At 41.0% G+C, this 14470-nt stretch overlaps 1 protein-coding gene and 1 long non-coding RNA gene across 4 annotated transcripts in view; one reads left to right on the top strand and one right to left on the bottom strand.

The window, feature by feature from the left end:
* The window catches only part of tec (tec protein tyrosine kinase), an 11295-nt gene extending 2585 nt beyond the window's left edge, over positions 1-8710 (top strand). For 2 of the 3 annotated variants that reach the window (XM_056369625.1, XM_056369626.1), the window contains exons 3-18: positions 114-218; positions 301-382; positions 961-1089; positions 2344-2390; positions 2519-2733; positions 3971-4036; positions 4389-4443; positions 4854-4936; positions 5305-5438; positions 6087-6161; positions 6271-6442; positions 6870-7086; positions 7303-7367; positions 7481-7599; positions 7789-7946; positions 8066-8710. In XM_056369625.1, coding sequence (XP_056225600.1) covers positions 114-218; positions 301-382; positions 961-1089; positions 2344-2390; positions 2519-2733; positions 3971-4036; positions 4389-4443; positions 4854-4936; positions 5305-5438; positions 6087-6161; positions 6271-6442; positions 6870-7086; positions 7303-7367; positions 7481-7599; positions 7789-7946; positions 8066-8149 — 1806 coding nt within the window. In that variant the 3' untranslated portion in view covers positions 8150-8710. The remainder of the gene's footprint in view (positions 1-113; positions 219-300; positions 383-960; positions 1090-2343; positions 2391-2518; positions 2734-3970; positions 4037-4388; positions 4444-4853; positions 4937-5304; positions 5439-6086; positions 6162-6270; positions 6443-6869; positions 7087-7302; positions 7368-7480; positions 7600-7788; positions 7947-8065) is intronic. The other variant, XM_056369627.1, reaches the window with a different exon arrangement.
* A 3302-nt stretch (positions 8711-12012) lies between these two features.
* Positions 12013-13581, bottom strand: LOC130164754 (uncharacterized). Its single transcript, XR_008826654.1, has 3 exons — positions 13451-13581; positions 12748-12797; positions 12013-12077 (listed from the first exon to the last, which is right to left on the bottom strand). It is a non-coding gene; the product is annotated as an uncharacterized LOC130164754 (long non-coding RNA).
* Between the last annotated feature and the right edge of the window lie 889 nt (positions 13582-14470).

The following is a 14470-nucleotide window of genomic DNA, read 5'->3' as shown; positions in this document are numbered from 1 at the left end:
TGATTCAACAGGATTTTAAATGTGTCAGTGCAGAAGTCTACAGTTAATGTCGTACGCACAGACATAGAAAAGAAGTAAAGAAGCTGCTGTTGACGTATCGTCTCCATCAACAGAAGAAGTTCAAGAGAGGCTCGATTGAGCTGAGCCGCATCAGATGTGTGGAGATCGTCAAGAACGGAGGAGGAATCATCCCCTGCCAGAACAAATACCCTTTTCAGGTATCACACTTTAAATCTAGTCTTGAAACTGTAACCATCTGAAATGAAAAGCTAACATCAGTCTGTGTGTGTTTGTGTGCAGGTGGTATATGACGGCAACACTCTCTACGTTTTCGCTCCGAGTCACGACAGCAGGAGTCTCTGGGTCCAGAGCCTGAAAGCGGGTCAGTTTCTCTTCTATTCTTTTCTATTCTGTAAAACCAAAGAGGAGCATGTACAGGCAGAAAATGTTTACTTATGTTTTTTTACCCAGGAAGTTTGGAAAAACAAAGATGATTCAGTATCTCTTCTGCCAGGGGGTCCTGGTTATATGATTAATCACATGCAGAGTTTATAGTCTTTGCTGCTGCAAAGATGTTTTCACACTTTAAACCACACGTCTGAAACTGGTTTTCACACATTGCAACTTTCCTACAGCCCCCACTTTTTCCACTGCTCTTTATCTCATCTTCTGTCTGTGACATTTCACCTCTGAAATGGTGGACGGACAGGTGAGACCTGGTCAGATCCTACTTAAAGTCTGAGACAGGAAGTTGATCTTTTTTGACGTTCAGTTTTATATTACTTGCACGGAAACACTGGAGCCTATCTGATAATTTAATACATATAATTAACACTTGTTTCTATACGGAGAGACATGAGGCGAGGTGCATGCAGGTGTTTTGAAACAGCAGGTGTGTGTGTGTGTGTGTGTGTGTGTGTGTGTGTGTGTGTGTGTGTGTGTGTGTGTGTGTGTGTGCAGAGATCAAAGAGAACCCGGTGATCCTGGCGAAGTTTCACCCCCAGTTCTGGCAGGACGGGGCGTGGCTCTGCTGTCGCCAGGCAGAAAAACAGGCGCCGGGCTGCGAGGAATACAACCCGTTTGGAGACAGTAAGAAACACTCAAACACACACACACACACACGTTTGTCTTTCTATATTTGTGAGGACCCTGGCACATAATGCATTCCCAAGCCCCCAACTCTAATCTTAACCATCACAACTACAAGACTAACTACAACTAACCCTAACCTAAACCATAATCTTCTAACAGTTCTTTGAAGAAGTGATGAACGGTAAAGAAGTCCTCAGTGTAGAAATGTCCTCACTACGATGGTTTGACACTAAAGTCCTCACACGGATAGCAATACAAACACACGCTACCTTGATATTGTAGAGTTCACAGTAATTCAACTGCCATTATCACTATTAGTTAAAGCAGTAGTGGAAGAAGTATTCATATCCTTTCCTTCAGCAATACCACAATATAGTAATACTGCATAGTACTGTTAAAATACGACCAAGTTCTACCTAAATCATGATCAAAATCCAACTCTGCAGCTCTACAGAGATTTTTAGTGTCTTTAAATGATAGTTTTGGTTCTTGAGCTTCACATAGACTGAATGAATGAGTCCATAAGGCACTGTACAAGTAAGTACTGAAAATAATTTGGGTTCATTTAAATTGCGTTTTGCCCCTTTAAACTATGAATGCATTAATATTAAAAGTATTTTTGTGGTCCAGGTACCACCCGCTGTCTAACTCATTTATATACTGTTGGATACTTACATTTACAACACCTCAGTAAACTCATGTTCTGCTTTGAGTGAACTATTCATATGCAAAGTGTCCAGTAACTCCAGCCATCAGATAAATGAAGTGGAGTAAAGCAACAACAACTCAAACCTGTTCATATAGAGATGCTTTCGTCTTTTTTTCATTTTATTCATTAGTTTGAATTTTCTTCAGTTTTAAATTATGTGTACATCTTTTGTTTCTTGTTTTTTTAAGTTAAAGACCGAATTAATCAAAATCAATTAATCAAAAAAACTGCCTGTTGCTTCTTTAATATGAATCTCTCTTGTAGCGTCTGAAAAACTTGAGTCCCCAAGTGTAAAGAAAAACAGGAACTCACAATGGGTGAGATGAAAGTCAAGCTGTGGGCTGATTCATTCAAAAACGCAGCTGCCGCCGCCGTACGACAGGCTTCGCTTCATGATAGTAGTATATTAACAGTATTATAAACAGCCAGCAGCAAGAGGTCAAAGGTCAGAGGGCAAAGTGACAGAGTGGCAGAGGTCATAATGAAAATAATAAAGAGAGTAACTTTCTGCTTGGTTTACTGTTTCTGTTCCTCTTTTCTAGTTTCCAGAAAACCTTTACCCCCTATTCCTGGAGAGGAACATAAAAACGTAAGGGTAACCGCCCCACCCACACACACACACACACACACACACACACACACACACACACACACACACACACACACTATTATGATTAACATATCAATCACCAAATCCTCCTCCTGTTCCTCTGCCAGCAGCGGCGGCCCGCTCCGCCCCTCCCCCCGTCACCCATGGATGACGATGATGATGACGGGGACGAGGATGACGAGGATGACGAGGAGGTAGTGGTGGTGGCTCTGTACGACTTCCCGGGCACCGAGCCCCATGACCTGAGTCTGGTCAAAGGAGGCGAGTACGTCATCCTTGAGAAGTGTGACGTGAACTGGTACAAGGCGCGCAACAAGTACGGGTGAGTGTGTATTAGAGGTAACAATGAGTATTTTTATCCATTAAATTATTGGATTGAAATTCACGGTCCTCTCAGCATGAACTGCAATAACTAACTAATAACTTTGTCAAATACTATGAGGTTTTGAAACTGTGCGGCGCACCTCCCCAGAGGGGTGTGGAGTGAGAAATGTGCGGCAAAAATACTGTGTGAGATTAGGCACAGATGTTCTACAGAACAACAGGAAGTTAGTGGTCTTGCCTCTGATTTGGCCTCCTTATCAGCATGGTCAACATTTGCAGCAGCAGTGTTGGCAGCGACTGTAAGGCATAGTTCATGAAGGAAATTAAGTTAATTTAAAACCTTTAAACTCAAATGAGTTATATTATTATTACTATCCCTGATTATTATGCAAATAAAGACCCATAAACCAGCTTTGGAATCACAGGAAAACAATTGCTCCTTAAAACTCCTGAACTTGCCTGAGAATCATCACATTTTTGAATTTTCTTTAGTATTAAAGTGATGCAGTGATAGTTATCTGTACATGCACAAGTACATCACAAACAGGAAATGCTAACAGCTAATTCGGCTTACTTTTATTGATGTAAATGCCAAAATGTGAACAAAAGGCTAAACCTGTAGTTCACAGCGACATTATACTTCCTTTTTGCAGTCCCCAAAACATTATGTGAACTGTAGTTCCAAATATAAAAGCACAATTATCCCCCAAATGAAAGTAAGATAAAGAATAATAATAGGAGTGACAAAATCAATTGATATTAACATCAAACATTTTTTAAAGTGCCACAAGACTAATGACATTCCCATAAGCCTTGCTAATTAGCAAATGCTAGCATGCTAACACACTCAGACGGTGAACATGTTAAACATTATACCTGAACATCAGCATGTTAGCGTGCTAAAGTTAGTTTTTGAATGTATTATAACCTTTTGTCTTGTAAACAAAACAGTGACTGAAGCTCTTGGCCTGGACTGATCAAACAGCTGCTAATGCTAATGCTAGCTATGTAGCAATAGTAAAACTTAAAAATAGCTCTTTTTAATTATATGGGATTCAAACTAATTATTTATTGAACACTTTGAGTTGCTAGCTGATTCACAGTGTTGGTAATTTGCACCCTAGTATGTGTGTGAGTTTCAGTTGAGCTGCTGTTTTTCTGTGTTTTGATATGCTAACCTTCTTCCATGTGTGTTTCATTGTGTGTGTGTGTGTGTGTGTGTGTGTGTTTCACAGCGAGGAAGGCTACATCCCAAGTAACTACGTAACCGAGAAGGAATCTGGAAACCTGGTGCAGTTTGGGTGAGTGTTAATCATTTGACTGTAGATCAGCACCAACTATAAAGTTACAGGACTTTCCTCGTGGTGGTGAAACAGTTGATACTGGCAGAATCAAAATGTTTGGACTTTGACTCGTGGACTTTATGCATGAAGGGATGAGGAATGTCTGCAATGCTTCAGGTGCACATACTGCAGGTCAAACTACCAGGAAATTAGATACACTTCATACGTTTTATGGCACAAACGCACCATATTTATTTAAAGACGGCTCATCTTATGGCGGTGGACATTTGAGTTCAGTGAATTTGTACTATAGAGATCTTAAGTATTAAGATATCAGTGTAAGGGATGTTTATCTGTTTGTTTGTTTTAGTTGGTACAGTAAACAAGTCAACAGGAACAAGGCGGAGGAGCTGCTGAGGAAGGAGGTGAGTGTTTTACTGTTTCTCTTCTTCACCCCCTTTTTTTTTTACTGTCTGTTTCTTCTTTCCTTCGTTGTGTTCTTTTTCCCTCCATGTGTCCTCCTTTCTTTTTCCCCTTTCATTTTCCAGGTTTCTGTTTCTCTTCAACTTCCTCTCTCGTTATTCACTCACTCGTCATATTTCTTTCTGTCCTTCTATGATGCAAAAATATCCAAAACAAAGCGACTGATAAAGTACCGTTCATTGCTGTACTGTCAACTCTCTAATAATCTCTTAGACAAAAGTTTAGATAACATTTGTTTTTTTAAATATGAAACCACAATGAAACCATAACGACACATATACAGTTCACATTCATTTGAATGAGTATTTATATCCATTTAACATCAGTGTCCACTCTGGGTCGCCCCCTGCAGGGCAAAGAAGGAGGCTTCATTGTCAGAGACTCCAGCACTCCAGGAACCTACACCGTCTCTCTCTACACCAAGTCTGCCACAGGGTAACGGGACTATACTGTATTATAATAATAATAATAATAATACATTTTATTTAAAGGCGCCTTTCTTGGCACTCAAGGACACTGTACGGAGTTACAGAAATTGACATTAAAAACACATTAAAAAGAAGCAACAATAAAAATGAAATGTAAAAATAAAGACAATACAAAAGTGACAGAGCAATTGGCATCAGATGGAAAAGGCACTTTTAAACAGATGTGTTTTGAGTTGTGATTTGAAATGGGGGAATGAATCGATATTTTTGCAGTGGGGTGGTAGTGGATTCCAGAGACGTCTGTTTAAAGACCATAAACTGCAGAATATTTATTATTGTGGATGTTGTTTTAATGCTTTATGCGTGTGTTTGTAGGGATGGAAGTGCAGCGATAAAACATTACCACATCAAGGAGACACAAGGCTCACCTACACAGTTTTACCTGGCTGAGAAACACTTATTCAGCTCCATCCCCGACCTGATCGAGTACCACAAACACAACGCAGCAGGTACACAACTCATTATCTACCTCATGTAGTATCTAACTTGCATACTGTAACTAGCTAACTTGGTAGCTATGTAGATGTTAAAGGTAAACTTGTTTTGAATAGATTTTCCGTGGTATAACGGGGACAAAATGAGTTACCTCAGTTCTGAGCAGGTTGTTATATAAGAAGCTTTTAGCCCAGAATTAAAATGAAAATGAAAATGGAAAATTAAAAGAGAAAATGAATCTATCTTTATATTGTACTACTTCAGATAATCAGGCCGTGTTAAATGACAAATAGATATTGAGAAATGACGATTTGAAAAAGGAAACTGAAATTTCTGTTCTTGAAGCGAGAAAAAAAACCATATGTGTAGCTGAAGGTCATGAATGAGCAGAGCAGGAGCTTCTTATTAACATTTAATTATGTCCCAATTGTCTGGAATAGTTCATCATAATAATAGTTTTTCATTTTTGTTTTTGTTATTTTCCCTTTTCCCTTTAATTCGAACCTTCCACAGGTTGTGGTTGTTTTCTGTTTGATGTTGGCTCATGTAAAAACTCATGTAAATAAAAAAGCAGCTACAGTGAACCAACGGCTTCTTCTGTACATTCGTAAATATGTAAATTTCTCCGTCTTTCTTACCATTTTCATGTCTCTCCATCTCAGGTCTTGTAGCCAGGTTGAGGTATCCTGTAGGAAAACAGGACAAGTCTGCTCCGTCCACCGCTGGTTTCAGCTACGGTGAGTCCCGAGTCTTTCCAACAATGTCTATCATGAACAAACAAAACTGTTTTGTCTTTACTTTACCTTCCTCCCCTCTTCTTTCTCTCTCTCTTTTCCGTCCCTCCAGAGAAGTGGGAGATCAACCCCAGCGAGCTGACCTTCATGAAGGAGCTGGGCAGCGGGCAGTTCGGTCTGGTGAGGCTCGGCAAGTGGAGGGCTCAGCACAAAGTGGCCATCAAGGCCATCAGAGAGGGAGCCATGTACGAGGAGGACTTCATCGAGGAGGCCAAGGTCATGATGTAAGGAAGGAGAAGACATGGGAGGGAAGAAATTAAAGGAGGCGAGGGAAAGTGAAAGGGGAAAAAGGTGTGGGGAAAAATTAGTACCTGCATTAAGGGACGGTGACCCTTTGTCATCTTTGACCTCTGCCGCCCTCTACTGGAGGTTTATAGGAACTGCAACAACATGTACGTCATTCCTCGTCTCCTGGAGCTATGGTGGCCTGTAGATGACACAAATGATAAAGTGACATTCCCCCAATGTACAGTAGAAGACTCAGTGATGATTAGAGCAGAGAATCAACACAAATATCTCAAAATGAGTTCATAAATCAAGGGTTCAAAACTGAAAACTGGATTTTTTTGTTCATTTTTTCTACTGAAGAAACTTATAGATGTTTTGCTTCACACAGTGAACTCTATCTCTGTCTATGTGTGTTTTCTCCAGGAGACTGTCCCACCCTAAACTGGTGCAGCTGTACGGCGTGTGCAGCCAGCAGCGACCCATCTACATCGTCACAGAGTTCATGGAGCAGGGCTGCCTGCTGAACTACCTCAGGCAGCAGCGGGGCAGCTTCAGCCTGGGGTCTTTGCTGAGCATCTGCCTGGACGTCAGCGAGGGCATGGAGCACCTGGAGGCCAACGGTTTCATCCACAGAGATCTGGTAACATCAAGTTACTTTTTTAATCCAGTTTTTTAGAGGCTGGTTTCCTGGTTTCAACCGTGTCACAAAAAAGGGACTGAACCGATTTGCACTGAACTTGGTGGAGGGTTGGGGCATAGGTCGGGGAAGAACCCGTTAAATTTTGGGGCAGATCTGAAATCTGGTGAATTTTGTTTGAGCACAGACTTATTTAATTTCCCTCCATCTCCCCTGAAGGCTGCCAGAAACTGTTTGGTGAATGACGCTCTGGTAGTGAAGGTGTCTGACTTCGGCATGGCCAGGTATCAGTTTCATTCCTACACATTCACTCTCTGTTGTCGTCTATTTAGATTGAATTACAGCAGGTAGAAAGACCGTGTGTTGTCTCGTCTGAACGTTATTGTGTTTTATGTAGATATGTGTTAGACAACCAGTACACCAGTTCATCAGGCGCCAAGTTTCCAGTGAAGTGGTCGCCTCCTGAAGTCTTTAACTTCTGCAAATACAGCAGCATGTCGGATGTCTGGTCCTACGGTGAGCAAACTTTAACGTCAATACGTCATCAGAACATTAGTTTGGTAACACTGAGTGTAATCATGTAAGAAAACAGTTGAGGGAGCAACAACGACACGACAAGATGAAGAGTGTTTTTACCACTAAGTGCTTTAACGTATCCCACTACTCTTATAAAGCCTCTAAGTTTCATGTCTTTTGTGAATCCAGGTGTGTTGATGTGGGAGGTGTTCACCGAGGGTCGGATGCCGTTTGATCAGCATCAGAACCACGAGGTCGTTACCTTGGTAACCCAGGGTCACCGCCTGTACAGGCCCAAAATGGCCACGCCCACCATCTATGACATCATGCAGCTCTGTTGGCACGAGGTGAGAGCCGAGAGAAACCATGCGTGTCTCTGTTTTAGTTTTATCTCAAAATATTAGAAATAAAAATGATGAAATAATCAGATCTGAGTTCACGGCTGTTTTTCTGTCACTGTCTGCAGAGACCGGAGGAGCGTCCGTCCTTCTCTCAGCTCTGCACAATGATCTCCGACTCTCTGGAAGTTGACACCCCTCCCCCGAACTGACCATCTGACCAAATAAGCAGCTTCCACCTTCCACCGACCGCCACGTTGGCCTCTAACCGCCACTGCTGGGATAACCTGCCAGGCTTGAGGGTCTTAAAGCTGACACTGTCTAATTCACTGCTCTGGAAGAAGGACATGGAGAACACGATGTAACTGCAACTGATCAATCAGATGGAAGAGGAAGGACCAATCACACCAGCTATAGTCCACTCATCCACCAATCGCGTTAGCTTATTCGATCCAGTTGCAAGCTCACAGCTGTGAACAGCTGGACTGACAGTGGTGACAACTGAAGTTACGTTCATGACACGAACTGACAGCAACATGGACGACATAACAACAGGCTCTCATGATGGACTCATCCCCCGACATCCAGCCTCAGTGTTTTCCTCTGGACCTGGACATTAACAAAACACGTAATATGAAGCTTAATTTTCCGTACAGGTGTGTGTGAAACTGTTCCTGTGAAACCTCATGATATTTTTTTGTCTGACAAAACTGTATCAAAAATCTGTTTCATGTAATTTGTGTACATTAATATTAAAATACTGTAGACAGGAACTTGCTGTACTTCTTGTTTACTGCTAATTAGCAAATGCTAGCATGCTAACACACTAAATTAAGATAGAAAACATCCTATGAAATGACCTGAAGTCAAGTAAGGCCTGATAGGATTGGGAGTATTCTGTATATACTGTTTACCTTTTTGTATGTTTCAGTTTGTGTTGAGCTCCATAAATTATTAGGTTCACTTTGGAATTTCCTGAATCCTGAATTAAATCTCTGCCTGTCAAACTATTGGCAATACATTTTAAATAAGACATCATTAATATAATTGTGATCACATGAACATGTCTGGAGAGGAACTTAAGTTTTTTTTAAGCTTTTCCAGACCAGTGCGGTCTGAATGGGGGGGGGGGGCCACAATATATTAGAGCGTGTGTGAAGGAATTTATACACTATTCTCTCACACACACACACACACACACACACACACACACACAAACAGAATAGCTGTTCTTAAACTGCACGTTAGTCAGCAGTAACGCCTGTTCAACCTGAACCCTGTTACAGTCAATAAAAACCGTCCTTGCAGTTGGAAAATGAAAGTAAAGTTTCAGTATCAGGAAGAGGAAAGTAAGAAGTCCTGAAGGTTTAGGCGACTTTGCGGTAACTGTAGTTTCACAGGAAGATGCAGATGTTTGTGGTGTTTGTGATCCTTTTGTACGGTAAGAAAACATTTCCTCTCTGTTGTTACTGATCTGACACTGCATCACCTCCGTACACTTTGTTTTAAGCTTCACCTCCTGAGACCCTGCAATTCATTTGTGTCCACTCTAGTGGACATTACGTTTTTGCTAACATCTCTCATACTATACATGTCACTCTATTAAGTCCTGTTGTTCCGTAAAGAGGACAACTGGGGCTTTAAAATGACACCACATGTGGGGGGTGTGACCTTGCCAACTTGCCTGTGCCTGTCTTTTCAAAATGGCCGCCATCCCAACAAGCACATTTTATGGAAAAAAGAAAGGTAAGCATGATATTCATAATTAAAACATTTTTTAATGTTATATTTCAATTGTTTCAAGTAAGTAAACATCTCAGGAATATTTGAGTGAGTTTTCAGAGCTGAGCTTATTTATTTTCATTTGAAAAACAGCTAATTTATAAATGTACTCTGTACTGGACGTCAGGACTTTGTACTTATGTTTGTTTCACATTTTTTCAGTAGATAGTTCTATGACGGAGGCAGAGAGGATTCTTAATAGAATCATTGAGGGAGATTCAGACATAGATCTATCAGAGGATGAGGGTCCGGTGAGAGAGCATGAGACAGGAGAGGGTGAAAGCTCAGATGAGGAGGACCCAGATGAAGTGTGCCGTCGTCCTCTGTGGGCCAAAACCAACATGTAGTGTTCTGAGGTTTTTAATCAGGGCAAAAATGGAAGGATAACCTACAGAGATGTGTTCTAGGAAATAGATCCCAACAGTTTATTTTTGAATAGGTGCAAACGCAGTCAGGCCTTTGACCGAATTCCAAAAGAGTGCCACTTCACTGCTGACAAGGTCCTGAGCAAAAAAGGAAGAGGGTCATCAGAAATGATCGTACGGAGACCTCATGAAATCGCACTCACCAAGTGGGTGGACAACAAGCCTGTTGTCATGGTATCGACCGTCCATGGGATTGAGCCCCAGGACACCTGTTCCAGATGGTCAAAACAAGAAAAAAAGCAATTTCAAGTCCCAAGACCTGCAGTGGTAGCGAAGTATAACACACATCCATGATATGTGTGATCGCATGCTCAGCTTCTACTGAATGTCCGGCCGCACCAAGAAGTGGACTGTTCGTACCATGCTTCACTTCACTGATTTGGCCATAACCAACTCATGGATTCAAAACCGACAAGACAGCCAGGCCCTGCAACGACCTGCAAAGAAAACCTCCCAAAAGCCTGGAGTTCAAACTTCTCTTGGCTGTGACAAAGAATTTTCTCCAGAAATCAAGAAAAGGAAGTCCCACCCAGATGAGAGCATAAGGAAATACGGTGCAATCCATTTGCCCCAAATGCTCCACATTCCAAATGCTTCCAGATGCAAAAGCAAAACCTTTGTGAGATGCATAAAGTGCAACATGTTCCTCTGTGTCTCCAAAAAGTCAGACTGCTTCATGAAATACCATCAAGAGTCAAACGTCTAATGAAGAAATCACAAAAGGTTCAGGTGAAATGGTGAAGTTACAAAAAGAAAAATCTGCATTTGCTATTTGTTTTGTATTTGGTGTTGTATTTTACTTGATGATTCCAGTGGATCTTTCCATGTACATACTCAGCCTTCAAATGTTCCACTGCAGTGGACATGTTGTAAAATTTGAATAAAATCAAGTTTTAAAAATGTTTTTCTTTGCAATGTCTTTTTTACCACCTCAACACTTAATTTATGTAAAAAAAATAGTAATTAAAAAACATTTTTTTTCCTGGGTCTCAGGAGGTTCACCTGAGTATTAGTCCCTCGTGAAGGAGAGATGGGAGGAGAAGTGGTCAGGATTATTTTGACCTTCTAGTATGTAGCAGCTTTGTGATGTTTACACTAATACTATGTTCACACTAAACTGGATTAATATGAGTCTGGATCTCAAACAGGTTTGCAAAAAAATGGACCGGAATCGATCTCGGATGTTAACGAGAATAAATAAAAGGGGCAGGATGAGGCCCAAAGTGGCCACGGTTCTCTCCGTTCTTTAATGGGAAAACTTGACCGAAACGTTTGTAGTTTTCTTCCACTTCAGCTTCAGGTCTGTGAACAGCTCATTGACGTCAGCGTAGCCGACTCCGTTGGACAAGATTTTGGCGCGAAGCTTTGGCTTGATGAGGTGCGGCGGCACACCCATCCGCACCGCCTCCTTCACCGCCGGGCTCTGCATCATCAGCGCCTCCTCCAGCTGGTTCGTTTCCATGGGAACCTCCTGGTTCCCGGTCCAGTCGTTGGGTGCGAACAGATCTGCGACCAGCACCTTCAGGTCAGTGTAATTTTCACCGTGGGTTTGAACCCTGTGCTGGACGTGCTGAAGGACCAGGTGGTGGGGAAGGTTCATCCTCAGCGCCTCGTGGACAGTCGATGAGTTTTCCGGAACGTCCTCACGTATGACGTCACTACAGAAAGTGATGGTGATAACGATCATGACGATGTTAGTCTTAGAGCAACAACATTATGAGTTACCATGACGCTCTTCAACGCTCCTGCATCAACCTCACCAAAGGTTTCATCGGCCTTAAATTTCCTTAAATGTACTTTCACCAGCAACAGTGAATCTCTTTTCATGGTTGTCAAGTTTCCATCGGATTTGAAAGGAGTTTACTTACTGCTGCGCGGCGCCCACTGGGTGGAGCTGATGTCTGAAAGACGCTGCGGCGTGATGGTTGCTATCCTACAGATGATGACCACAGAGAGCGTGTTACCTTGGCAATAACTGAATAATTAATTATTTAGCAGAAAACACAAATTACATAGGTATTTGATCGTAAACCAAAGTAATGGAGTATTTATAATTATCAACCTCAAGGTGGCGCTAGAGGAAAAGTCACTGAATCATTAAGGTCCATCATCTGGGAACCATGAACATCTGTATAAAAGTATTCAGCCAATCCATCCAGTAACCAGGGGTGGAAAAAGTACTGTTACTTAAAAGTTAACGTAATTTTACACAAGTAAAAGTAAAACTACTTGTTTAAAAGTACGTCAGTTAAAATTCTCCCTGAGTAAATGTTTCGGTGATTTAAGTAACGTGGTGTGGTTGTTGGTGCCAGACAGGCTGGTCTGGAGAAGAAGAACAAATTGTGCATCACAGGGGGGCGGGGCTAATACGGCTACCACTGAAAGTTGCACAATAATAGTATCAGATTAAGAAAGAGGGTTTCCAGTTATTTATATCTGTTATTTTATTTATAGTTAACATATAAATAACTGGATATACAGTATATATATATATATAAATATACTGTATATAAACCCATACTGGACATGTTGTTTCTTCTATCCTGTCTGTTTTAATGTATTGTTTCCTCTGAGGTGAATGTAATAATAGTTCATCTTCTCACCATTGTAGTGATGCACTTCCTGCTCCTCAGTTCACAGTGGTGTGATTGGGCTGCAGAGAAAAAAGACAGTTTATGGACAGGAACTGAAAAAGTTTGCAAGTTTGGTAAGAAAAACAGATGCAACTTTATGCTCCTGAATATACTGTTTTAATTTTTTTACCTCTTTGCATGAAATGATTGTGACAATGTGATTTATTTCATTTCACCTGGGTAATTATGACACATAATGTGTAATGATTGCACCTGGTCAAAAGTGATTACTGATGCATTTAAATAAGAATAAACAGAGGATTGTGTCTGAAAACAAAATGATTCCAACTTTATGGGCAACAGTGTATAAGCTATATTAAATATCAGCACAGATGAAAGGATTTTAATGCACACATTTCCACATGTTCACCATAACTTCTACTGACCACAAAGAAAAGCCTCACTACAGAGATTTCAGTGTCGAGTACTGAATGCTTGATTTAAAAAAATAATTAAATCTGTCAGTCACAAAGGTTTCAATCATTCAGAAGTTTTTTAAGGAAGTGAAAAGTGTCATCTCAAAGCTACTTACTGTTCACCGCTGTTATCATTTATATAATAAAATAGTGAAATACTCTAAACATTTAACTACCAGCACAAAAACTGAAAACTTGCAAGCAATAAACTGAGTGAGCATGTGAGTCTTTAAAAGTTTCAGAGTCAGTTTTCTTACTTGTGTCCAGCAGCTGCAGATGAGAGAACGAGTGATGAGTAATGAGTGATGAGGGATGAGTGATCTCCTACAGATATCAAACAGGCAGAAGTGTAAGGGGGCAGGTTTCTCTTTCATTCAGAGCATTTTGCAGAACTGCAGGAAGCGTTAGTGACTGTTATTAAAGTATTAAAGTATTATATTATAGTATATTAATATGGATGACATTATCATATTAGTAATACTGATGGATCACTGCGTAAACAGCATTTCACTGTTGTAGCTGCCTTTTTATATACACATATTTAATTTATCTATTTATGTAAATATTTATATACACTTAGTTTAGTGCAGTAGTTCCCAACGTAGGGGTCGGGCCCCACCAAGGGGTCACCAGATAAATCTGAATGATCGTCACATGATCAATGGGAGATGAAAGTAGAGAGGAGTTTTTATTTTCAGACTCTCTCTTTGTTGTTTTTTGCTGAGACAGCTCATGTTGTTGTGTGTCATGTAGTATGGTAAGTATCTTCCCCTTTTGAATGAACCTCCTAGGACCTGGCGTCCACATATGTGACCTCACATTTTGGGTTCTCTAGACCACAATACTAACTTTTTCTCAACAAGGGCCTGGTGACCACATGAGGATATTATACTGCCACTCAGTAATCGAAATTTAAAACTAATGTCCTCATATGTGGACATCATTTCTCTCAGGTCCCAATCAGCCTAAATAGCAAAGAGAAATTAAAAATGCACGCCATGCAAGAGTTCGGGTCTTAGGAGGTTAAGGCTGAGGTGACCGATCTTCTGCTGCTCCAAAAGGGGATTTCCGCATCACTAACACCGCTACATCACTCCTCCCTGCCTGTGCCTGCATGTTCCTCGTTTTCGGCTCACTGAATACAACTGGAGCAAATGTACGAAGTTACTTTCCACCACTGGTGTTTCCAACACTTCTGCTCCTGCCATCTGGTCTGATTGGGCTCCAGAGAGAAAAGAGAGTTTATGGACAAAGTTTTGCATGTTTGGTAAAAGAAA

The sequence above is a fragment of the Seriola aureovittata genome, chromosome 23, assembly GCF_021018895.1.
Source record: "Seriola aureovittata isolate HTS-2021-v1 ecotype China chromosome 23, ASM2101889v1, whole genome shotgun sequence".
NCBI lineage: Eukaryota > Metazoa > Chordata > Actinopteri > Carangiformes > Carangidae > Seriola > Seriola aureovittata.
The sequence above is the reverse complement of the archived record's forward strand: the minus strand, read 5'-3'. Positions and strand labels throughout refer to the sequence as shown.